This window comes from Semicossyphus pulcher, unplaced genomic scaffold, assembly GCF_022749685.1.
Source record: "Semicossyphus pulcher isolate SPU_LCO1_2020_fin unplaced genomic scaffold, fSemPul1.0.p SCAF_24, whole genome shotgun sequence".
In the NCBI taxonomy this organism is placed as follows: domain Eukaryota; kingdom Metazoa; phylum Chordata; class Actinopteri; order Labriformes; family Labridae; genus Semicossyphus; species Semicossyphus pulcher.
The window spans coordinates 12,454,326-12,480,711 of record NW_027211698.1 but is presented as its reverse complement, the minus strand read 5'-3'; the positions used below and the strand labels follow the sequence as shown (position 1 = coordinate 12,480,711).

The window sequence follows — 26,386 nt, the reverse complement described above, 5'->3', positions numbered from 1 at the left end:
CCCCTCTTTACTCACTGCATCGCAACAATGTTCGCTCACAGAGACAGAAGGAGACGGAGTGGGCCGACAACATTGCAAGAATTTCAAGAAAACAATGTCACTGAAAAATCATTTTGACGGACGGCTGACTTCCTTTCATCCCGGTCGTTCAATTAAACCAAAATGTCAGGAGCTAATTAGATAAAAGCAGCGTCGTCTTATCAAATGTTACGAAGGAGAGGGGTTCTAATATCAGGAGATGTCATTTTCAGCGAGCAGTTGATAATGGAAATCTTTAATTCCTTAATTGGACGCTTGTGATGTATTATTCTAATCTCGCCCAACAGGAAAGAGGGATTCAAAATTAAATTATAGGCAGATTAAAATGTCTGATATCAGATTTGTCATGCAGAAACTTTCCACTGGAAATATTGAAGAATCTGCAGGCAAAGAAATAGCTTTTATTTCTGGTCCAACGATAAATGTCTTCACTGTCAGCGCTCTTACTTTGAAATTTTTACAGGCCTGGACGCCTGTCAGGTGCAGTTTAAATTGAAATCTCATGAGAACCTTTGTGTGTGCATCCTCAGAGACTTGAGCACTCTTATTTTGAAATATTAGTTTAAATCCTCTTGTCTGGTCCAATGGTATTGTAAATGTCTTCACTGTCAGCGCTCTTACTTTGAAATTTTTTACAGGTCAGTCATAAACCTGAACGCCTGACAGGTGCAGTTTTCTACCTGAAATCTCATGAGAATCCTTGTGTGTGCATCCTCAGAGCAGTGCATGCATACACGAACACTTGTGCGCTCTTATTTTGAAATATTAGTTTAAATCCTCGTCTTTCCTAAATCATCTTAAATACCGTCCCCCTGCACTCGCTGTGATACGCTCTTATTTTGAAATATGGAAAGAAAAACACTCCATAGCTCTTATTTTCTATTTGTATTGTTAAAGCCTTTATTTTGGCGCGACAGGAAATGTATCAGGCTACGTTTCGACGTATAAACCTGGAAACTCTGCTGCTACAGTCCAGAAAAAAAAAATCAGGCTTAGAGTCCCATTTTGGCCACATACATACATTGATGTGCGCATGTGGTAGCACCTTGAGACTACAGCAGGAAGGTAAAGGCTAATGATCCCTCCAACATACCACTTGACCCGGGGCGAATCCGGATCCAACTCTTTCATGTTGCAGGTCAGAGCCCTGCAGGAGCGCTGAGGAAACGACTGAGAGAGGAAAGCCGTATATATTCTGCAGCAGATCAGAGAGGATGCAAGGAGACGGGTCAAGGCATTTAGTATGCACTTGAGGAGCTCTCGTCCTTTACATTGCTCATGCTTTACATTGCTCATGCTCATGGAGGAAATTGTCACTACTTCGTGGAGAGAAATCGCATCCTTGCTGGTTGACCCTCTTCTTTCCAGGTTTTTCCACTGGCACATGTTCAATGTTTCTTTAGTATTACATTCAAAACTAAAATAATGTCCAATAAAAGGTACATTTTCCAACGCCTGCAGTCCAACAAGCACGGCCATGAGCCGGATGTTGAGAGGTGAGAAAGTCGGCATATTTGACCTTTTTTCTGTGGCCATTTAAACCATTTTTAAGGGTAACTTCCTGTAACTGTGGTAAGCCAGACAACACTAAAGCTAGCTAGTCCCCTTGACTGTGCTCATGTTGTGTGGATGGGAGGAATGATGGACAGGAAGCAGTACAATCAGCTCAGCAAAAGTTCTTTTAGCATTCAGGCTAGCTAGCTTGTTTTAGGAGTTCACTATATCTCGTTATCAGCTAAAGTTAACACTGATGTTTTACTTCAACTTCTTAAACCTTATATTTAAACTGAGTCTAAACAGGAATAAGTAATTTAGCAGAATAGTGAGCTAGCTTGTTTTAAGAGTGCTCTATATCTCCTTAAATGTCTTTAACGACAATGACAGTGTCATTTAGAGACATTTAGCTGTGTCGCCATCACATTAGCTTTCATTAGATAGGATTAGTAGTCTGTATAAATGTAGTAAATTCATATTAGTATTTCCTGTTTAAACATGCTAATGTTGACAAATTCAAATGCTATTATGAAGCGTAAAAAGTGGATGCATTACATTTTTTGGTGGCTAAAAAACGCACTCTGCAAACAAGCTAGCTAGCCATTGTGCTAAAATAACTTATTTAGTCAGTTTAGCTTATTGTCTTTCAAATATGAGAACATGGTTTAAGAAGTAGAAGTAAAACATTAGTGTTAAAATTTTGCTTAAAATCTCGAGAGGTCAAAGTTATTTTAGCACAACGGCTAGCTAGCTTGTTTGCAGAGTGTGCTTTTTGCTACATAGGACAAATTTAGCCCCCCCAAAATGTAATACATCCACTTCTTACATTTCATAATAGCATTGGAATTAGTACTTAACCTTAGCATGTTTAAATGGAGGACTACTGTGCCGACTACTTAGCCTAGCTAACGCAAGCTAATCTGACGGGGGTTGTAGAAACAGCTAAATATCTCTGTAACACCTTCGTTCTCCTTTAAAACATTTATTTCAACACGACAATATGTCGTAGCTTTGGGATCGACTAACTGAATACAGATTTCAACTGAATTTGCAGGTGACTCGGCCCACTTCCTCCAGACTTGTTAGACGTGCTCTCTCATCCAACCGCATCGCCTCCCTTCGGATCGCTAGCTGCGATCGCGTTTACGACCCGAGCGGTCATAAAGCAGTCAACTCTGCAGCTTTCTGCAATACTTACAGCTCCTTTGGTGTACCTGTTTTATGGAAATCCCTCCATTGCCTCCTATCAGTGGGACGTTTTGAAGCGAGACAACCACAAACATCTGTAATGGAAACGCCAGACGATCCCGAAGGTCTTGATGTGCTGCTACGACAGAATATAGATGGAAATTTATGAAGGAAAACATATTTGACCTCCGCTTTTGACACGAAACGCTTCAAAGTGTGCGGATATAGTTTCATGAACTGTTAATAATGTGGTTCAGGGCGTATTTGCATAATCAAATGCTGGAAAACACAGTGAATTTGATCAGACTTTCTTCATGTCTCTGAATATTTCGAAGGAGCAGGAAGTGGCTTTGTGCGAGGCCCACGCTACACTGACATGTTGGAATGCCACTTCAATGTTATTTGCAGCTGCTCTGGGAACCGAATCATGTCCCTTTTCACATCAGAAGCCCTGGAAAGCATCTTTATGTGCATGTAAGCGTGCACTCGAGAGAGACGAGCCCAGTACATACGGTAAAGATTTCATCTTCCACAAATCAGAGAGAATTGAGGGGTTTGTGCTGATGCCAGCTACTTTGAATCCACGGGAGATCAAGCTGGAGATTTAGAAGAACTGGGATGCAGAAATGGAAGAGACATTATCCAGCTTCGGCTCATTCGGAGATATATTGTAGTGATAAATCGTGGTTGCTCTCTGATGCAGTTGCGTAGACTCACGTGATGTCTGATAGTATTTTATATTTAATCAAAGAGCTTTTTTTAGAGCAGCAAACAAGCCTGGGCTTCATGCCAAGTCTTTACTGTACAAATTGACTTAATTTCATTGAATTATGGTGAGTGATTTCCTGACGTTCCATTTGCCTCGTCTTCGTCCATTTCCCTGAATCGATGGCTGTCCCGAGGAAGCGAGGAACGGACCGTATCTTATGGCTGTCTCGTGCAATTTTTTCCACTCCCCCTGAGGTAAGAGGATGGGAGAGTCAGACAAATAGGCCTTGTGTTTTCACCTCCGTGTTTGTATGCAGCGCCACGGTCGGGCTTCCTGCCAAGTTCTCCTCCTACACTGCAAAAGCAAACCCGAGCCACCGCAGCCTTCACCTCCACCCCCCACGCTTCCCTTTGCACCCTCTTTTTCTCTCATCAGAGCAACAACAAAAGGAGGCAGAGCCGCAGAGCCCCGGCGAACGTGCCCGGATTAGGCCGAGGCGATGATGAAGACGGCCGGAGCAGAGGTGAAGGATGAAGGGGGAGGATTTGAGGAGTGGCTGTTATTTCACGGACAAGACTCGGTGCCCTCTGCCACTGAGGCGACGCCAGCTGGGACGAGGAGTGGCATCCTTCGCTTTCTCTCTTTAGGCTTTCCGTCCGTCTCTTGTGTTTTTCAATGAGAGCTTTGTATGAGCCAAAAGGAAGGATATGAGGTCCCATTTGGCCGTCATTGACATGTAAAAAGAGCGTGGCGGTGACAGCTGACGAGATCAGCGGCCTGTAATTACCCGAGGATTTAGGATAGACTCTGAAAAGTATTCACACAAAACATGAAAAAGAAACAAATAAATGTGAAGGCGTGAGCACGTGGTTTTGGCCCACATATTTAAAATAGAAAAGAAACATTTAATGGAGAGCTCAGGGGAGAAATTTGGACGCACAACTGAAACATTCATCCATGGGAGGCACAGGTGTGATAAGCCGACTGTGAATAACAACCCACTCTCATCACACATCATAAATCACATCCGTAGTGAGCGTGGAATGTGCTGAGTGTGAGGACTTTGATATGTTTTTTGGGGTGGATATTATCCAGAAAGCACTGGGCCGTAATGGAGATTAAATCCACATTAGTAGTTAAGAAATGTTCAGTATAAGCTACATATTTAAGCTACACGTGGACAGAGCTTTGTACTCAACGGAACACAACAGGAATGATGTGCAGAAGCTTTAAAGGGCAAGTTCGCCAGCTAATGCCGTTATGGTAGAAAGAAAATGCAATGTCACTCTGTGCTTTTGGAGGACAAAAGTACAAGACGAACTGGCACAGAAGGGAGGAAACACTGAGACTAAATACTCCAGGGGAGTGCAGACAATGAGACACAGGTGGAGCACATTAGGGTAATCAAGGAGGCGGGAGACACAGAGGGGCAGGGAGACAACGGACCTGAAACAGAGAAAGGGGTGAGTATCAAAATAAAACAGGAAGTACCAGACAAGAAACATGAGGGAAGAAAATTAAGTAACAGGAGATGTGACAAGGGGTTCGGTTTCTTGCCCAAGGACACTTTGACATGTGACTGTAGCAGTCAGGGATTGAACTACCAACCGCCCGATTGAGAGACGACCGACTCAACCCACAGCTGCCCCGTTAATCTTTAAAGTTATGGCAGACTTGTTGGTAAAAAGTTGCATATTTTAACATCCAGGAAATACATAGCAGCATTCGTTTTCTTTGGCGTCATACTTTACTTTACTGTCCATTAAAGGAAAGTAAGTTTTGGTCTCCACAAACTCCTGAGAGTAGTTGGTGTTCACTAGCTAGTTGCTAATGTTGTCATTTAGTTGCTGCAGGTAGCTAATTGTCAGTTTATCTAAGTAGAGCAATGACTGTCGCCATCTCCTCTTGTACAACAGTGAAGCCAAAATACCCTCACAAGATCCGTCATGTCGGCGTATTTAACAGCAGAACAGCTTCTTGTGTTGGTCTGAAGCAGATATCAAAGGTTATGGAAAGTTTAATGACTGTAGTGATTGTGTTAGTTACGTCTCCTCACGCCGTTCCTCCTCTACTCTGCTAATCCGGAACAAATCAGCTGCAGGAGCCGGATTTGTCAACAGAGCTGTCAATCATGAGGCCACACCCCCTTTTTACAGCATCAAATAACTAATTAAAAGTAAACTCGTCAGAAAAATGAACACTTGGACATAAATCAGCATGATAAGAACTAGCTATGATGACAGAAACCATGTTTGAGAAAAATGTATTTTGATTTTATAGTTTGACTCATGTCCCATCTGTTAACATGGAGGAGGCGGGGCTTATGACCCATACTGCAGCCAGCCAGCAGGGGGCAATAGAGAGGGTTTGGCTTCACTTTAAGGGAGCTGTCATGTCATCCATCTTTTATACAGTCTGTGGTGTAGAGCAGCGTAATGCAGCTGAAAAGTCACTAAAAAGAGTGGTGAGAGTGAATTACCAAACACTCAACTTACAACAAACCAAAGAAAGACGCTAAAAATACATGAAGCTGAGTGCAGCTGTAGTTTTGGGTGATATTTCTCAAATAAATGGATTGAGTAAGAGGAGTTAGATTTTGTTTGGGGTGATCATCAAACTGCAAAACATTTAAAATGTATCGTCTATTCCCAGAGAAGGCGTTCCAGTTATTCTGTCAACAGCTTTTACAGTAGCTGCGTCTTCTGTAGAAAGTAATTGCTTTATAATTAAACTTCAAAAACACACCTCTCCCTAAAACCACAAATTGTTGTTTGTATCTTTCTCTTTCCATAGAAGCCAAACAAAAGAGAAGTATTAATCAGTCGGCTTGAGGCTAGAGGTGTTGAAAGGCACTTGGAGCCGAGCCAGGCTAGCTTCCAGTTTGATGCTAACAGAAAGATATCAGTTATCTCATCTCACCCTTGAAAAGATTTTTTGTTTGGTTGCTTTACAGGAAAGTAACAACACATTATGGCAAAATATAGATTGAAGCTAGTCACTTTTAGCTCTAAGATGTACAGATGTACATGTACTGACCGAACTCCATGCTGTTATGCTAATATCCGCCTCTAACCAAAGGGCCTCTTACTGGAGGACAGTGTCTGTGTGTTCGAGGGGATACCAACAGACAAGTTACTGTGGTGATTAAGCTCCCCTTTCAAACTTGGGTCTCATCTGAAGGTGAGCCCTTCTCTTTGAAACAGAGGATCTGTCAAACCACCACAAGGGTCTCAGCGTTCGCTCAGAAACCAGCCGATGACAGTAACTGTAGAGGACATCAACCTGGCGAGTCTCGGCTCTCCCATGGGAACCTGTGGGAGAGCCTCGTCGCCCCTCGATAACCGGTGCCTCTTCAATCACACGCTCCGTGTTCTCAAGGGGGCTCTTTTTTGATGTCCTCTGAGGTGGGCAAACGTGGACATTGAGGCCTGCAGGGGGAGTTAGCTCGGAGAGTTAGCCACCAATGGACAGTTAAAGAAAGGCTTTAACTTATTAACATTTACATTTAGCCAAAGAAAAGAGTATTATCTAATCCAATTGTTAGCCATGCTAGCAGTGTGTCGCTATAAAAGGCAATGTCACCATTTTTCTCCAAAGGTAAATAACTCAACAATTATTTCATGTATTGGCATGAATTTTGGTGCAAACATTAATTGTCTCCAGAGGTTGAATTTGACTGATTTTGGTCATCAACTGACTTAATTCCCATTAGCCGGAACTGTACTTTGTATGTATAGCGCTAATCAGCAAATGCTAGGATGCTAACACACAAAAGTCAGGGGGTAACAAGGTAAAAGAAAAGGCTACTTTTTGAACTCAAACAAGTTAGCATTTCTATTGTTAGCATTCAGCTAACTGTAAGGAAACAAAGCAGGAATCCACAAAGTCTGTTTTTCAACTGTTGTTATGTCCTTAAAGTCATTCGAAAGCTAAGCTAAAGATGAGCTAGGCAAATGTCTAATAGTTTAACTGTTTAATTTACTTTTCAATATGAGCATGCTAGCACTTAGCGGAAGCTACAACTGCAACAAACAAGGACAGAATCAATGGAGGCTATTTCTGATTTGAACGTTGCTGTTGTAGGAGTTGTTAGCATCATAAGCTAAGCTAATGACTCTTAAGATGTCAAGCCTTGATTTGACTTGTTTTGCTCCTACATTTCCACACGTATAATGTAATTTTAATTTGAATCCAAGGTAGGAAGCACAAAGATGGACAGTGAGGTTCACACATGAAGATAGGAGCAGTGATCTCAGACAGATAGAGGTAGACAGACAGTCAAGGGAGACTATCAAAGGTTTCACCAGTCTGACCTGTAACACGGTCGAGACGGACGGACAAGGACGCTGTTTGTTCCTTAATCCGCTTTCTCATACCGAGTTACCGCGGCCCTCGTGGGAATCAGTTTGAGGCTGTCACGACCCGACTGATTTGGGCAAGGATAAAAGGTTTGTTAATATGAATTGAGTTTATTGAGAAAACAACTCTTCACAAAGATAAAAAGTTTGAATTTTGAGATTGTAAACTTCCTGTCATGTAGTGAAAGTAAATCAGAGTTACAAGGAGCCTGCTGCTGTTTAAAATAATGTAGTTCTACAGCTAATTAAGTACAAATATTCATTATTTAAAGAGCCGTATTATATTACAGGAAATTTAACAAAATAAAAGTATAATCAATTTTAAGAAGTTGTTTTTAAAGCTAAAAAAATATAAATGCTCCTTTGTGAAATGTCTCAAACATAAAAAGTAAAAGTGCACTTTGTTGGAGTGTATTTCTGTTGCATTGTGCGTCTCTGCGAGATGAATCTCTTGCCCCCTCTAGTGGCTGTAAACTGCTATTGAAGGAGCAGCAGCGGGTATGTCTGGGGCCCGTCATATGTGCTCAGGGTGGTTCTGCAGACAGGTGATGAACTCTTTCACCTCTTTGCCCTCGAAGCAGATCTGGTAGACCGCGGAAAACAATGGAAACCTGTAGAACAAAACATTCAGAGTCAGTTTTACAGGGTGTTTTATGACCTTTCAACCATATTTATAAAAAGCAATATGAGGCACAGGTGCATATAATTAATTATAATAAGAGCTGATTCAGAGGTCTAATCAGGCAGCATAACGAGAAACACCTGTGTGAGAGGAGCACGGCTGTTATATAAAGGCATGCAGATGATTTCATTCTTATTACTTTAATTTAGAATGTGTTATGTTGTTAAATTAATTGTTAAAAAGTTGAGAAACTCATTAAATAAACGTATTATAGTGGGTAATGATCATATATCTAAGGGCAAGCTTTAGTATTTACACTTTATTAGGCACATTTGTACAAGCTAAAGCAGCTCTTTTGCCATAACGTTAACTTTTATGACGCCTGTTTTTGATAGAAACTTTTACAGAGGTCGTCATTCAATTCAATGTTTACAAATTCATAGTTAGTGATGATGGTGTAATGCATTTTTTAAGACATGTTTATAAAGAAGTATCCCTATTTATCCAAGTTAAAGGAGCACTTTAAAAATTTGTAGTTCTTTCAGCACCACCAAAAACTACAAAATATTTCAGCTTGTTTTTATAGTTTCCTCCTTCGCTTGTGCTGCAAAAAAGCTGCAAAATGACGCTACAAACAGCAAAAATTTAATCCCAAAATAAGAATGCAGCAGAGCGAGGCTAAATCTGCAGCTGCTCGTGCCCTATTGCATCCTGGGACATGTAGTCAACGCCAGCACAAGTCCTCCAGTAGAAGAACTCAGTTTCCCGCTGATTTTAGCACCAGGACGCAGAATTTATTGCTTCAGTTGACTACATTTACTGTCAAGATCGATGGATATCCACAATAAACATTGCAAAAATAAACTTTGCATAAACGCTGTTGTATTAAATAAGTGCAGAATTTTGTGGTTTACCTTTTTATAAGTTGATAAAAGATGGACATATTTACCCAGCAGACCTAAATCAATCATCAATCGTCCAGCCCTTTTAGATTTATGTGGGTTTTTGATGCAGTTGATCTTTATTTAATATCATTTGAGGGCCAAAAAGACTAGATTACAGTGTCGAAGAGATTTAATACTTAAAATGAACTCACTTGTTGACCATGTCCCTCTTTTGGAGGATCTTGTAGATTTCAGCCGAGGTCTGTGGACCCTGCAGCTTCTGGCCGTTTAGCATCTCTGCCTCCAGCTCCACAATCGACTGCAGAAAAAGACACACAGAATTAATAATCCTTTCCTGATCATATATCTGATATAACAGTTAAAGGGTAAGACTAACAACGGCCCCTGCTGTCGGGCTCACCTTCGACGTTCTGGCGAATGCCTCTGCGACTTTGCGGTTCCGTCCCCCGTAGCAGGTTGTGACGAGGTCGGCCACGCCGCAGCTTTCCAGGAAAGTGTCAGAGGTCACTGGGCCTTTGCAGAACAGCTTAGCGAAAGCGACCATCTCCATCAGACCCAGCCGGATCACCGCCGCTTTGGTGTTGTCGCCGAAACCGAGGCCGTCACAGAATCCAGCACCCACTGCCACGATGTTCTGGTACAACGTAAATTAAAGTTAAATTTGTTTTTGATTGTATTTAATAAGAATTATTACATGGAGATTTCAGTGTTATTTTTCCTGGGCACTATTTTTACAAACTGGTGTTCAAAAAGCAGCTGGTATAAAACTGATGTAAAGGCAAATCAGGCTGTAATGGCTGAAATATTATCCAAAGTACGTCCACTAAAAGTACTTGTTTTTGTCACTGACAGACTCAGATTGTTCTTTTAAGACTCTGACAACATTATGGACAGAACCCCCACATAGATAGACCCTTTTTTATTAAGGAAAGGACACTTTTTTCACCAGCCACCAGACTCCATTCATAAAAACAACTCACTTTACCGAGCAACTCACAGGAATTGCTGGACTTCTGCTGCCTTGATTTAATAGTTTATTTGTGTTATTGTGTGACTTTGGTGTCATAAATGGTTAGTTAGGATCCAACACATTGTTTATAGAATGAATGAACCTAGAACGAAAGATGCAGCTGTAAAACAGCAACTCTGTTGTTCTTAAAGGTAAAATTACACTTTTGTCAATGGAGTCTGGTGTCTTTAGAGAGAGTGATGTAACGGCTGCTTCTGGTGTCAAAAAAGCATCTTACTTTTGAACAAAAAGCTCTTTCTCTGTAGGGATCCTTTCGTAATCTTTTTAACACTTAGGTTAACAATCTGAGTCTGTCAGTGGCAAAAACAAGCACTTTTAGAGGACCTACTGTGATCAGGTGTAGTCGCTTGAAGGGATTATGTTGTCGCAATTACAGCCTGTTTTGTGGCTGCTACCTGAAGCAATGCGCTGGAGCAATTAGAAAACTTTAGTACCTATAAGTACCAGTAAAAATACCAAACATCCCCTTTAATATTAAAATATATATGGCTTTACCTTTAGAGCTCCACACAGCTCCACTGTATCGCTCTCTTGAACGACAGTGATGCGAAAGTTGGGAGTTTGCAGCAGCTCTTTGAAGATGACGCCGTTTGCCTCGTTTTTCGCTCCTGTATTAAATTCAGTTAAAGAAAAAGAAACAGAGGAAGTGAGACGGTGTTCTTTGGTGTTGTCTGACCACCCCACAGCATCCTCTTTTCAGTCTTGCACCCCCTTGCATGCATGTTTCGTAGCCTAACCGATTGTGGTTTCGCAGAACTTCTCATCGGCCACCTCGCTGGCGATGTTGGCCCCCATGAGGACGCTGACTTCTATCTCCAGTTTCTCCCTGATGATGTCTGAGATGAGCTTTAGTCCATCTGGTCCCTCATCGATTCCCTGAATGAACAGAACATTCATAATAAGAGATAATGTCTTGTTTCATTGGAGTGCTTCTCTGTGTATTGCCCAACTACAAACCACAGAAAAATCTGAAGCATGTGACTGAATGTTTCCTCTTTTCGCCAGCAGGAAATAAAAAACAGAGGACAAAGACAGACTCTTACTTTGATGAGCGATATTCCGATGGTTCCCTCGGTGATGTGAGGTTTAATCTGGTCGCACAGATTGCTGATGAACTGGTGCGGGATTACGAAGATGAGGATCTTTGCTCCTTTGACCGCCTCTGTGATTTCTGGAACTGCAACCTAGTGAGGCAAAGTCAGTCCTTAAAAAAGCACCAATATGTGGAGCATGGGATGTGTCTATAAACAGGCTGAGTTTAAATATGGCTATGAGGTCAGTCAGGAACTTTCCCCTATGTTTCTAACCCTTAGGATGTACCATATTCAGCCCCATATAATTTATTTTTCATAATCATTCTTAGCAAATGAAGATCAGATAAAAGTAACAAACATCCGTAACAATTACAAAAACCTATTTGCAAAAAATCAGCTACAATTTAAAAAAAAAGGAACAAAAAATTAACAAATTCCGTCTTATTTTGAAATTGCTTGTTAAAGTATTTGTTAAATACTGGAAGACAACTTTAATTTCTATAAAAATATGCAGCTAAACAGCAAAAAAAAAAAAGCATAAACGCTATTTCCCACAGTATTTCCAGTCATTGAATGCCTCTTTCCTGTTGCATTTGATCTTGCAAATGTTACATACAAGACATCTGAGTCAAAGTTCAGTGATCTTATCAGTGTACTGTCTCGTTGGACTGCAAGATTGCAGTGAATTACATAACCCTTTGATCCAAGATGTTGCGTGTCATTATCGAGACTTACCACATTCCTGGGCAGCTTGTGACCCGGCAGATATTTGACATTTTCATGCTCTGTATTAATGATCTCTGTGAGCTTCTTCCCATCGATCATTTCCTCATACACCCACATGTTCACCATTGGGTCGAAGCGGTTGGAGGCTTTGACATTGCGCCCGATTATTTTGGCTATAGAGGAGCCCCTGGAAGGAAGTAGAGAGCATAAGCAGTTCATAACAATTCATTCATTTCAAAAAGCACTAAAAACAGCACATTCAGACACCATGCCTCAAAAGCAAGCATTTTATTTTGAAAATCATGTGAAAGAACATTTTGCATGCACGCTGTATAGACAAGCTTGTTCATGTTGCAGCTTGTAGCGTAATCTTCCAGTTTGGTACAAAATGTGATCTGCTGTCAAAAGGGAAGCGGTCTTAAGCCACAGCATCTTTTTCAATTCAATAAATAATACAGCTTAAAGATATTGCACGGATTACACACTGGATCTAAATCTGCTTTATTCCGAATCCGCGTTAAATTACTGAAAGCGTTTCGCCACTAAGAACTGAAATAGCGGGTTTGTTTCTTAAAGATGTTAAATGTATGCATGTAAAAAAAGACGTGGATAACTTACCAGTTTCCAGATCCAACGATGCAGACTTTCTTTGCAGGCATTTTCAAAGTGGTAAAATCTACTATTCGGCCGAATTGAAGACTCTGTTCTTTTTTTTCCCACCAGAATATTTTAACTTCCTCATACGCCCTATAATTTTCTACGAGCGATTCACCCCTCCCATCGCTGGTCACGGATACTCCTCTTGGCTTTTCATATGTAAAATTCAGACCAGCCGTCTTAATACACCGTTATACTTGCAACATGTTACACGTATAAAAAGGGTTACAATTCAGTACTAGATTTAATTTATAAAGCGGAATATATACTGGTAGTATACAAAGAAGAGAGGAGAACCTAATGTACAATTTATTAACGTTTGAGTAGTCATTTATTATCTGTTTACCGAATATGTAGGAACTTGCCCCGAGTAACAAACCTCAAGCCGAATAACACAACAACTGACACTTCCGGTTAGGATGTTGTTTTTTCAAAACAAAAGGAAGAATGAAGCATAGGAATGTAGCATAGGAATGTAGCAGTGATATATCCATCACATGGCCAAAACACAATAATAAACGCTTACAAAAACTGCGGACAACTTATCATATGTAAAAAAAAAAAAAAAAAAAAGATTATTATGATTATTGAGCGAAAATAGTCGTAACGGTATTAGCAATAAAAGTAACGGAAATTGTCAGTAAATTCATTAACTACAGTTAAAAAACCTAAATAATATTGCTTTTGCAAGCTCATTTAATTTAATTTAATTTTCTAAAAATAAAAATTATACAATCACCTCCATTAATTAGATTTGAATATATTAGCATTAGTATATCAAAGTATGTGTAAATATACGTATAAGTAAAAACAAATGCTCAACTTCCGGTTTGGATTTAGTGAAACTTTTGCATTTTCTCCCACTGTAAATTTGTATAATTTCTTTCCTTTTTTGTAGGTACTGTGTAGAATATATATGAATTTATCTATTTATTATGTTTTGTATTTAATTTAACCGAACACGGAAGTTAGCGCTTGTCAGCTGGTCACATGACTCTTTTCCTGCCAAAGCAGTAAATATCAGGCGAGCTAGTAGGCACAGGCTATCTGACTACTCCCTGTATTGACAGAATAGACAATGTTTTATCATTCGTTATACATTGCCAGTTAACAGTCCAACCTGTTTTGGATGCGTGGTTTGTTTCGAAAAGCGATGAACCGACAGCTTCGCTTTGTGTTATAAGAGGGGCTCGTGCACTTCATCAAATCTGTGGTGACTTAGCTTAGCTAGCTTGACAGGTTAGCTTAACGCTAGCAAGCTGAGATAGCGTCCAAGAGGAGGCGTCGTTTCTAGTGACTATGCAAGGGGAAACAACGGCGATACGAATCACGGAAAGCGAAGGAAAGCTGGATGTATTTCCCCAGAATAGGACCCCCAGCTCGGGGAGAGCAAGTGCCAAAAGCTGGCAGTACAGGTGGGTGTCTATTTATCACGCTAACGCTTCTGTATTAAAGCTAATTTCCTGATTTACGGCGTGTGATTGTTTACATAGCCAATCAGTCACAGGCAGAATAATTGTCATATATGCATGGCTGTTTTTTTACATTATTGCTCTTCAGTTAATTATATTTCCTCTGTAATGAGACAGGTTATGGTTACATCATATTTTCCTTTCATTAGGTAACACTGTGATTGACTTGTGCATTCACCATTGAGTGATATGGGTGTGTAAAAGTCTTTTAACAAGTGTTCTTTATCTCCTGTTGCTTCATTATCTGTCCTGCCAGTGATCACATGGAGAATATTGATGGCTACTTGATGAAATACACCAACCTTGTAACGGGGTGGCAGTACAGGTGAGTTTATATACATGTGTGTGTTAAAATGGCAACCTAAATTGACTGGTGTCCCAATCACGGTTTAAGAACAAGGGACTCCCATCGGCCAAGTCCGCAATCCAGCCAAGTCCGTAATCCAGCCTAATCCAATCCAAGTAATGCCATGGTGGTTTCTAAGAGGAGTAAGTGGCTGTTTTTTTTCTATTTCAGGTTCTTTGTCTTAAATAATGAGGCAGGTTTGCTGGAGTATTTTGTCAATGAGCAGTCGCGGCCACAGAAGCCACGCGGCATGCTCCCCCTGGCTGGGGCTGTCATCTCCCCCAGCGATGAGGACTCGCACACCTTCACTGTCAACGCTATCAGTGGGGAGCAGTACAAGCTCAGGGGTGGGTACCTAATTTAGTTGAATCTAGTCATCCCTCATCATGCTAGTTTGTTGTTTCAGCCCTTTATAGTAAGGTAGCACGCTCCCGTCTGAGCTTGTCATATCCATTTTTACCTCCTGGCCCTCTCTCATCATCATCCATCAGGTTCATACAGTATTGATCTGGATGTTTTCCATTATCCGCTGCTGGGTGAGGCAGAAGCATACGGGAATCGATGCTGAGTTAGATCATCCTAGAGTGACCGTAACAGGGTTTATTCCTTTCTTGTCTCTCAGCCACTGATGCCAAAGAGAGGCAGCACTGGGTGAGCAGGCTGCAGATCTGCACGCAGCACCACACAGAGGCCATGGGGAAGGTAGGATGCGGCGCGCTTGGCGTGCATACGAGCAAATATTGATGTTTGCCAAGATCACACACAGCTCTCTTGTTCGTGCACGCAAATATGCAAATATCTTTTATTCCCTTTTCAGTCTGATCTTGTTTTAACAGTAACAGTAACAGTTCAGTGATTAAATCAAGCATGTTGGAGCGGATGTGAGCAGGACAGTCTTCAGTTTCCTGTTTCCTCCATCCTGTGCCAAGAAGCAGTTTAACACAGTCGGCAGGAGGCAGGGAAGACGTCTGTTAAGCTCTAAAGTATTAATGTTTATGTCAATATGTATCAGGTTTTACTCTGTGTGTAAGCACTGTAATCACTGGTATTGATTAGATATTGATCTGCAGGCTGCCTTTGTACTATTTAAAAGGTCTTGAGATACATGAGAAGTAAAAACAGAGACGTTTCAGAGGCTCTGATTTTAGCTGTTATTTAAGAGACAAAAAGGGTGTTATAGCTTATGCACACATTTAAATTGACCTTTATTGCAGATTAAAAAACATGTTAAGCTTTCTTTTTAGGAGGTGCATGCAAGATATATCCGCTCTAGAAGTACAAATCAGTCACCTAAAAAAACCCTGCACATAAACTTGTATTCTAACCACCGCTATCATTTCATATTGTCCAGAGTAACCCCCCACCCAAGTCCCGGAGCTACTCCATGGCGTCCCAAGGCAGCGGCAGCTCGCCGATGTCCATGCGCCGGCCCAGCCAAAACCCCAACTCCTTATTCGGCTGGTCGCAGGCGCAGAAGGGCTCGTCGCTCTACTCCAGCAAGAGGTCCCTGCTGCCAGACCACCTGCTGGACGCCAGAGAGGTACGGCAAGCCGGAGACACATTTCTAGTGTGTTATATTTTAGCTAACATCATCTCACAGAGGACATGCACACACAAGCAGTGATTAAATTGAGCACAATCCGCCGAGTCTGCTGTTTGGCAGAAATGTGGGTGAAAAGTGAATGCAAGAAAATCTGCAGAGAATCCAATCAAAATGTTAGATTTTAATCCATCACGGGGAAATTGCCCCAAAATCCTGCTGTGGTGGAGAGCTGAGCAACAACACTTCCCACCCCTGTCGTTGGAGATGCACTCAATTTCAAAGAGGGAACACAAGGACAAACTTAAGGGCTCAGATTTATTCAATCAGGATGCACTCGACAGGATGAAATTGTATTTATAAAAGTTTAACATAATTTGCTGTTTAAAGTAGATGCTGCAAAATAACATTAAAGGGATAGTTCGGATTTTTTTAGGTGGGGTTGTTTGAGGTTCTTATCAAGAGTAAAGCCGGACTTGCTTTTAACTACACGTTTGCACGTGCATGATGGCTGAAACATCGACTGTGCACGTCCTCAAAAATTACTACGTGTACGTGAGATGCAGTAAGGCCAGTGTAGAGACAGAAGGGATGTGAGAGGGTCAACACAGCAGCAGGGACAACAGTGGCAGAAAGTTTTGAAGACAAGCTGATAAACCAAGTCCATAATCTGTACGATGTGTCATTGTGCCACTGCAGAGCGACAAACATGCCTGTCAAACAGCCGGAGACAGATAAGTTCTGTTTTAGAAACCTGCAAAACTAAATGGAAACAAGTACGGCACCGTTATGTCCGTGCACGGAGGAACATGTTGAAACGGAGCGGGGGCGGTGCCGACGGTGTGTTCTGTCCACCGAACACACAAAAGCTTACGTTGTATGTCGGCTGTTTGTGTCAGGAAGTGCAGCGGATAGCACAGACTTCACTTTTCTTAAGATATCTCAGGTGGTGCTCGTCTTTTTTGCGGACTGTTGAAACAAAGAGTGACGTGTACACAGTACATGTAAAATATTTAAGCTCTCAGCTTCACTTCGACACATTTGAGTGACGCAGGTTGTGCACCAGAGGGAGCTGTTGCCTTTACTTCAGCGTTCACTGACTTCAGCAGCACAGTTTGGATAAATCCTGCTGTTCGTTTTGTTCCTCTTAGCTTCCTTAAAGCAAAATATTTGTCCCATTATTGCTGTAAGCTAAGGGGTATTTGAAGGCATCATTAAAAAAGCATCAATGTTGTGTATACATTAAAAAAGAACCCAGGTTAAAAGATCTAATGTAACTTCAACAAGCTGCAAAGAGGCTGATCAATCTGTCCTCTAAATCCTCCCTCCAGATGATGACCCAGGCCCAAGGCCAGCACCGAGACCTGATCCAGAGCATCGAGGGCCTGCCCCCAGCCCCGGGCCTCTCCCCTTTAGACCAGGACTTCCTGATGCTCAAAGCCACCTCCATGGCCACCATGAACTGCCTGAACGAGTGCCTGCACATCCTGCACCTGCAGCAGGTGGCCCGGCAGAGAGGCTCCCTGGGAGGTCAGTCGTCGTGTGTGTGTGTGTGTGTGTGTGTGAATATGCTGTCTGCAGCGTGTTTGCTTTACAAACAAGCTGCAAGACAAATCATAGCCTTGCACATGCAGGCCTGCGCTCAATCTAACAGTTAGCGTTGGCTGGACAGTGGAATTATTTTGCATTATTGATAAGGAACTGTTCCTATTCTTACCACCTGTCTCGAAGGTAATGAGATCTCACATGGTTGAAATAAACAGTAGCTACACTTTGGCGACAGGTTGCAGCTTTAAATTAGCTTCATATATAAAAACATTAGCGACAGTTTTCACCCAAAGTGTCTAATTTTCCCGACCTTTCCTACTCTGGATCGTTTGAACAGAATCATCCAGGTAATGTCCCACTTTTCCGCCGCAGATCTCATTACTCGATGTATATTTCATTAGGGCAGCCTCATCGCGGCAGCCAATCAGATTAAGCTCTCCGACGACGCACAAGGTGAATTTGAATGAGGTCTGCCCACCTCCGCACATGCATAAAAAAATGCCTAAGCCGCACCGAGAGGGTTCGGCCAATCAGAGGGCGGGGATGTTTCCTGTCGGCGGGGCCAGAGTATCCTGATACCTGCCTCGTCGGAGGGTTTGGGTTACACTCTTTTGGAAAAGCCGTCTGCCTCAAAGCAGCAGGTGTTTCTTGGTGGATGGTAGGCCGAGTGTAAGGCTGCGTGTGTGCACCTGGGAGGGGGGGATAGTACCACGAGCACCGCTAAAACTGCACCTGTGCACTCCCCGTTCCATGGCAGGACCCACCATCGAGTGGCTGGAGCCCAAGCTGCCCGACATCCTGAAGAACGGCAGCAGCTCCCTGGGCAGCTTCACGACGGGGGAGGGCGCGCTGGAGGGGAGCCACCTGGAGCTCAGCAGCCCAGAGTCCTGCAGCTTCTCTGGGGTAAGACCAAGGGAGCGGCACGCGCTCTCCTCCAGGAAGCAGCTTAATTTAGTGGAAAAAAGTTGACTTAATTATTTCAACTTTTATTTATTGCTCTTTAAAAACTTTAAAAATCAACATAAACAATCACTTACTTTCCACCTCCGCCGAGTCATTCGAGCAGGCCGCTGAACAAATCACTCTCCCCTCCCTCTCAGGAGCAGGAAGACATCGACGCCGAGGATGAGGCCGAGGACTCCTTCACAGACAAGGAGGAGGACCTGGGTGCCGTGGAGGAGGAGCGCAGCGTCATCCTACACCTGCTGTCCCAACTGAAGCTGGGCATGGACCTCACAAGGGTAGGTCGAGTTCCCTGTACTGCCACGCAGCAAAGCAACCCCCCCGATCCTCCATCATTAACACCTGATGAACTTTCCTCCTATTTTTTTCTTCTTTGTTCCTCACTTAATAGATTTTCTTGGGACCACCTCTTACATAGGTCCAGGTTAAGCTAATTAAAAATGTAAATCTCATTAGATGCATGTTTTCCACAAGACACCAACAGTTTGTTTTTACCGTCAATTTAAATGATTTTATCTGTAATACTCGCATGAAAGCTTCCTGGAAAAATAGAAGGAATTCTGACTTAAAGGGCCAGTTCGCCAATTTTCAACCTCAGTGCTATCATGCTATTATGAAATGCAATGAGGACGCTATCCGCTTCTCCAATGGGCCCTGGAAAACCTCTTCCAGATGACGCTTTTTGCGTAGTTTGAGCTCGCTAAACTACACTTCCTCAATCTATGACGCCCGAATGAAATGTAGACTGCAGACCTGAAGATTTTTTAGACGATCCACCGGTATATTCTTGTGTTTCGGATTCTGTCCCGCTCTGAGCTGTTGCCTGACGCGAAAATGGTAGTATTTCACTCCAGCGTCTCTCGCTGGGCCGTTCCTTTCAGAGGGAGGGGCGCAATGCATGCTGGGTGTTGTAGGAATGCAGAATGGGTGAAACCACGAGCTGTTTGTACAACTTTCTCCACAGCTATGGCGCCAATTTCAAATATGATTGCTTCTATCGATTACAGAGAGCTTTGACTGACTTGACTTTAACAGGGGCGAACTGCTCCTTTAATTTCAAACTCATACCGGATAAGATGAAGCAATATCGGTTTTAAAGAGTTAAAGTCACCTCGCTTGTGTTAACTGGCAAGAATCGGGCAATTAATAAATATCACAATACAGGAGTTACTCTTACTTATGTTGTGACAGATCGCGACCCTGTTAGCAAGGCAGAGGAGTGAACAGTACTTATTGCAAAGCCTCAACGCAGTCTTCCCCATGTTTCCTGTTTCTCTTCAGCTGTCCTATCAAATTTAGGCAAAGGCCATTTAAACACTGTACTTGTTTTATGCAATAAAAACAATCTGAATGATAGCAATCATGAAGTTAAGGCTTCTAGAAGCATCTAATTTGTCTGAATGGAAAAAGTGTCCCGACCCTGAATTAATGAGCCTCGCTCTGTTTTGTTCTGCTCTTACAGGCTGAAGTAAGCACTTCTTGCTGTGTAATTACTAACTCTGCACACACACACTTTAAAAACAAGAGTCCTGAGAGTCATTCTATCTTCCAGTGTCGGTTTGTTCCAGTATTTGGATAGCCGCGTCTTGGGTTTCTGATTTATCGCGGCCATCTGATTGATCCACCGGCGTATCTTAGATTGAGGCTCTGTGACCTCTGAGTCGTGTCCGGTGATCGTCACAACCTCACCTGCTCTTTAACTGATGGGAGATGAAGTGGAAACGCATCACAACATGTCGTTACTTTCTCCTCCAGGTGGTCCTCCCCACCTTCATCCTGGAGAAGCGCTCCCTCCTGGAGATGTACGCCGACTTCATGTCCCACCCGGACCTCTTCATGGCCATCACGGACGGCAGCAGCCCGGAGGACCGCATGGTCCGCTTTGTGGAGTACTACCTCACCTCCTTCCACGAGGGCCGCAAGGGCGCCATCGCCAAGAAGCCCTACAACCCCATCATCGGCGAGACCTTCCACTGCTCCTGGAAGGTGCCCAAGCGACCGGAGGCCCCGAAGGAGCCGTCGCAGGGGAGCCCCGACTCGGCCGACTCGCAGGACCCCTACCAAGTGCGCTTTGTGGCGGAACAGGTGTCCCACCACCCGCCTGTGTCGGGCTTCTACGCTGAATGCCAGGAGAGGCGGATGTGTGTGAACACGCATGTGTGGACCAAGAGCAAGTTCATGGGGATGTCCATCGGAGTCTCGATGATCGGGGAAGGTAGGATGTGTTTGGATCGCTTCCTTCCTTCCTCCTGAAACTCTGTCTCACTAATGTTTCATCTTTATCCTTCCAGGTTGTCTGTATCTGCTGGAGCACGATGAAGAGTACACTTTCACGCTGCCTTGTGCGTACGCCCGCTCCATCCTCACCGTCCCCTGGGTGGAGCTGGGCGGCAAGGTCAACATCAACTGCGCCAAGTCGGGCTACTCGGCCATCATCACCTTCCAGACGAAACCGTTTTACGGAGGCAAATTACACAAGTGAGTCCCTCTCATGGGTATGAGTTGTCTGTGTCTAAGAGTAAACACATAACACCTTTGAATAACCTGCAAACGACCTGAAATGTTGTCCTTGTATTCACTGTAAATGTAGGGTAACGGCTGAGGTGAAGCACAACACCACCAACGCAGTAGTGTGTCGCGTGCAGGGCGAGTGGAACGGCGTTCTAGAGTTCGCGTACACCAGCGGAGAGATGAAGGTGGTCGACGTCACAAAGCTGCCCGTCACCAAGAAGAACGTCCGGCCGGTCGAGAAGCAGGGCCCGACTGAATCCAGGTCAGAGCAAAGTTCACGGTTTATTGTTCCGACTTTTAAGTAAAGTGAGGTAAAATATTCAAACATTTATCCGCTGCGTGTCAGGCGCCTGTGGCAGCACGTGACGGAGTCCTTACGGGAGAAGGACATCGAGAAGGCGACGGAGCACAAGAGGCTTCTGGAGGAGAGGCAGAGGACGGAGGAGAGGCACCGCGCCGAGACGGAAACGGCTTGGAGGACCAGATACTTTGACAGAGAGGTGAGAAGGTCGACATAACAACAAGACTCGTATCAAAACAGACGAGAAAAATGTCAAACAAGTATCAGGTTGGAGCTCATTTGTGAAAGGAACAAGAGGCTAAACAGTGCCCAGTTTGATGACCTGTTAGCGAGGTCAGGCTCCGCTTTGCTAGGCTATGTTTCAGGATGTCTGCACCAAATAAGGGCGTTCAGTTTAAAGGAGCAATTCGCCACAGTCAGTCAAAGCTCTATGTAATCTATAGAAGCAATAATATTTGAAATTGGCGCCATAGCAGTGGAGAAAGTTGTACAAACAGCTCGTGGTTTCACCCATTCTACATTCCTACAACACCCAGCATGCATTGCGCCCCTCGCTCTGAAAGGAACGGCCCAGCGAGAGATGCTGCAGGCGATGGCTCAGAGCGGGACAGAATCCGAAATACGACGAGAACATACCGGTGGATCGTGTACAAAATCTTCAGGTCTGCAGTCTGCATTTCAAACCTGATGATTTTGAACGAGACATGACATCGGAGGCGGGCGTCCTCGATTGAGGAAGTGCAGTTTAGCGAGCTCTCTGGCCTCTGCCTGATGAGCGTGACACGTAGTCTGGCGGAGGTTTTCCAGGGTTCATTGGAGAAGCGGATAGCATAGAGCCAAATTGCATTTTTTTCCCCTACCATAATGGCATTAGCTCCCCATAATGGCATGATAGGACTGAGGTTGAAAATCAGCGAACTGACCCTTTAAGCTATTTTTCTCTGTTGTTTAATTGAAATAAACAGATGCCGAATTTACTACATCATGATGAAGATTTATTAAAAATGGAAATTAATGGTTATTTAACTTTGTTAGCAAGGCGGCTAGCAAATAACTTTAAAATTGCTTGTTTTTTAAAGGAGGTTTGGTCAGGTGTTTCTGTTTCAATCTCAGGACGTCAGGAAACCTTTTGATTCGTCTCCTCCGGCATGATTTTGTACATTTGTGTTAGCTTCTGTAACTGTGGTCTCTTTTGGTCTGAACACACCTTAAAAACAACTCTTGACACAAGTCTCTTCTTCTCCTCCAGGGTGAAGGCTGGGTCTATCACAAACCACTTTGGAAAAACTCTGCATTCAAAACCTAGCTCCTTCAGTCGGTATATCTCTGGATGTTGATATTGTAGATTCAGGAATGTGTGTGTGTCTGTGAGTGTGTGAGCGTGTGAGTGTGTGTGAGGAAGCGCACACGCGTGGTTTAACGGTTATGAAAGGAGAGCATGACCTGCACTGACAAACGGACGAATGCAACACAGGGAGAAGGACTGAGGGTGTTCTCGAATCTCGCTCATGATGTTCACGAAGCCTCCGAGTACAAGCTTTTGTACTGCTGATCTCTTTTTTTTTTTTTTATAATCCAATGTCAATAACGTTCTTGTACAGGTTCTGGTACTCTATTTACACCGCCTTAAGATAGTCTGACGCTCGACGTTTGGGTTCTGCTGATCAACCTGGATACGGTTCTTCTTCTGTTTTTTAAGCCGTCATATCTCACTTAGTTAACGAGACTTTCGAGGAGTCTCGCCCTGATATAAGATATCCAACATAAAGGAAGCGTAATCATTGGAATACTGCCTGATGTGATGAAGATTTAATACTGTGAAACTGTTGTGAAATGGGTTTTGTGTGCTCGACTGGATTTTCATCTGCCTGAAAAAAGGTTCCTTCAAATCAAAGTACTTTGCTTGTTTTGGGTTCTAGTTTTTTAACGGCTTTATGACGACTGTATGCTTCTGTTTTAACCAAACAACCAACTGTCATCAGATATCGATTCAAAATGTTGCTTAAGCGTGATTGGTGCATGAAAGACTCTGACAATTTAAGCCACGCCCACTTCAAACCTCGAGAAAAATAATATCTAATGAAAAAAATAAGTTGCATAACTTTATTCTTGTTCCTCATAAAAAGAAACACATTTTCAGGGCCTTTAAAACCCAAAAACAGCTGCCCGACTCAAACTGAAGCTATTTCTCATGTCGTTAAGTACATTTAAATGCACTCAATACTCTCACATCTAGAAGTTTCTAACCATCTAAGGGTAATAATAACTGATAATATTCACAGCGTGTAGCAAGCACTTTAATCTTTAAAAATATAAATAAAACAAATCAAATTTAAAGGGTTAAAATGAGACAAAATAATACGATTGCCATCGTTTTGAAGCTTAGCATAGCTTAGCATAAACACTGGAAACAAAGGGAAACTGCTAGCCTGGCTCGTTCTGCTCATTCTTGTGGTAGCAAAATTGGCTTACTAGCACTTCACGAGTTCCCTCAATAAATTGATATACTTTTATTTATTTTATCCGTTCAAAATCTGAAGTGTAGAAATAAAAAAATCGTGGTTTTAGAGAGGGACTATTTCTTGTCCGGGAGCAGTGACTAGCTTCCCCCTCCTCTTTCCAGTCTTTATGTTAAGCTAATGGAGGCTAACCTTAGCTACGCCTAGAGGATGTAGCTTCATATAGAGAGACATTAAACTAAATACATTAATCTTCTACCTCTTAGCGAGAAAGTTACATCCTTAATTGTCGTCTATAATTAAATTAATTAAAGTGGTACCCCAGCTTTAATTAAGTAATGTCTTTATAATTAAGTAGGTGAACTCACTGGTGACACAAAATCAAAAATTTGAGGTCGTAGTTTGGGATAAGCTCCAAATACAGCAGAGCCTACATTTCCCATAATGCAACACTAGCGTTTTTGTTTCTACATCTACCTATTTTAAATGCCACACCCCCAATTTGTAACACAGGCTTTGAGTTTTGGATTTTAAATCTTAAAGCCTGAATCAAGAGCCCCTCCCCCCACTCCCTCCCCCGATGACATCACTATGACATCATCAGAGCTATGGCTACAGGCTTGACGAAGCTTCTCCAGAGCCTGAGAGTAGTTTATTCTACGTTTCACAGGCTAAGTTTGCGATGTAGAAAATGGGTCGAATTAATTATGAAGTTGGGTTTTCAAAGTAAAAGCATGAAAGTATTAGCTTGATTTGGATAATATCATGTCAGTTGTGCGCATTTAGATGTACTTATTGATATGAAATCAGGCAACTTATCTCTAAATTCTGATTAATTTAATCGTTCTTTGATGCTATATTGATATTAGTGTACTGATAAGTCACACTGCTTGAATGGCATGTCATAGACTAGCTGACAAATACCCAAATTTTAATTATCAAACGAGTCAAATGTGAATGCAGCCCGTAATATTCACATCTTTCTCCTTTTATTTGACTTCTTCTGTGGTTTTGCAGTGGATGCTAACATTTCTCCATGCATGATACTGAAGTCTCACATTGATTGCAGCAAGTATACTCCTCCTGTGTCTGCGTTGATTACATTTATTAATGTCTGTTGTAAAAGCTTTTAACCAAATTTGCTTGTTTTGTAATGCGAATAAATATTATTTTCTTTGAACGCGTCTTTATCCCCTATGTTGCGCTTCAATTTCTCCAACTTTTAGAGGCAGTTTTTGATTAAAATATCCGGTTTTTAAAGTTCATTTTTCTCCACTTTTAGCTTCATTTTCACCTCACAATGTCAAAGCATCCCAAAAGAGGACGTCCGCCTCTTCCACTGATAAGCTACTCATCCCTCCACGTCTCGGTGCCTTATGCTAACTCTTTGTGTCTTCCGCTAAGGAGAACAGCATTTTCTTATCAGTTATCTCCCCGGATGGCGTATGCATTTTTTGTGTGCGGGTGTGTTTTCCTTTAAAGAATCAGCGCTACGTGTTGGAGGACTCGAGCACTCTTACTTTCTTGGGTTTGGATTCTTGCTGGTTGATGTTGCTGACCTTTGAAATGCACTGACGATGTAGGAAAATGGACATGTGTGATAATAATCAAATAAATTGTGTGTCAGTTGTAACTGTTGTGTTCTCTCCGTGTTTGACTGCTTCCTCTTTGTGACATTTGAAGTATTTAATGAAACGTACACGTAGAGGGCTTTCAATGTGAGCCACGACAAATGAAGGAGATGGTTAAAGATGGTGTCAAAAGAGAGGCATCCGTACGGGACCTGAGCTATACTTTCTAGCAACTTTTTACTATTAGGATCTACACCTGTTCTTTTCTGCTCTTTACATTTGAAAAACAGCAATCAAATGATGCCTGCAAGGTGGTGCAGTGGTTAGTGCTGTCGCCACACAGCTAGAAGGTCCCTGGTTAATAATTCCGGGGGCGTGGGTTCTCTCTGGGTACTCCGGCTTCCTCCCACAGTCCAAAGACATGCTCGCTAGCTTCACTGGTGACTCTAAAACTGCCCGTAGTTGTGAGGGTGAAAGTAGTGATAGCAGTCTGTCTCTATGAGGGTGTTCATATTTGGTATTAACATGTGGTTTACGTGATCGGATCACAAGTGTGAACACACCCAGGACACATTCAGGACGCATACAGAGGTGGTCTGGGACACATTTATTTAGTGTTAGTTAGTGGTAGCGAACGTTTCAGTTCTTTTTAATGGTTCTTTGGTGCGTAGGTGAGAGCCGCTCTTTTTATACTTGTGCCCAAATTTCACTGCCCGCCCTCGATCCACTCCCCATTATGCCGGATTACCGCTGGCAGCTTTTTCAACTGCAACTCCGCTACACTCGGTCACGTGCAGCGGAATTATGTCACCAGAACATAGTGTCTACGGTGAGCGCCAAGATTTTAAATTTTAAAAGTGCAGAATTTTACATATGCGTCCACTCTCTACCTCATACGTGACATTTACGAACG

The 26,386-nt window shown here is 42.7% G+C and overlaps 2 protein-coding genes across 2 annotated transcripts; one reads left to right on the top strand and one right to left on the bottom strand.

The window, feature by feature from the left end:
• Positions 1–7,899: 7,899 nt before the first annotated feature.
• On the bottom strand, positions 7,900–12,867 carry LOC138603464 (glycerol-3-phosphate dehydrogenase [NAD(+)], cytoplasmic-like). The gene is made up of 8 exons (XM_069675255.1): positions 12,724–12,867; positions 12,115–12,292; positions 11,389–11,529; positions 11,083–11,221; positions 10,841–10,953; positions 9,716–9,949; positions 9,507–9,613; positions 7,900–8,399 (listed from the first exon to the last, which is right to left on the bottom strand). Exons 1-8 carry the CDS (start codon positions 12,762–12,764, stop codon positions 8,303–8,305), a joined length of 1,050 nt encoding a protein of 349 aa, XP_069531356.1. The 5' UTR covers positions 12,765–12,867; the 3' UTR covers positions 7,900–8,302.
• A 919-nt stretch (positions 12,868–13,786) lies between these two features.
• osbpl11 (oxysterol binding protein-like 11) lies at positions 13,787–25,523 on the top strand. The gene is made up of 13 exons (XM_069675450.1): positions 13,787–14,177; positions 14,491–14,559; positions 14,752–14,927; positions 15,203–15,282; positions 15,932–16,120; positions 17,452–17,650; positions 18,426–18,571; positions 18,769–18,909; positions 20,387–20,846; positions 20,923–21,109; positions 21,222–21,404; positions 21,489–21,642; positions 22,693–25,523. Exons 1-13 carry the CDS (start codon positions 14,062–14,064, stop codon positions 22,747–22,749), a joined length of 2,157 nt encoding a protein of 718 aa, XP_069531551.1. The 5' UTR covers positions 13,787–14,061; the 3' UTR covers positions 22,750–25,523.
• Positions 25,524–26,386: the final 863 nt, after the last annotated feature.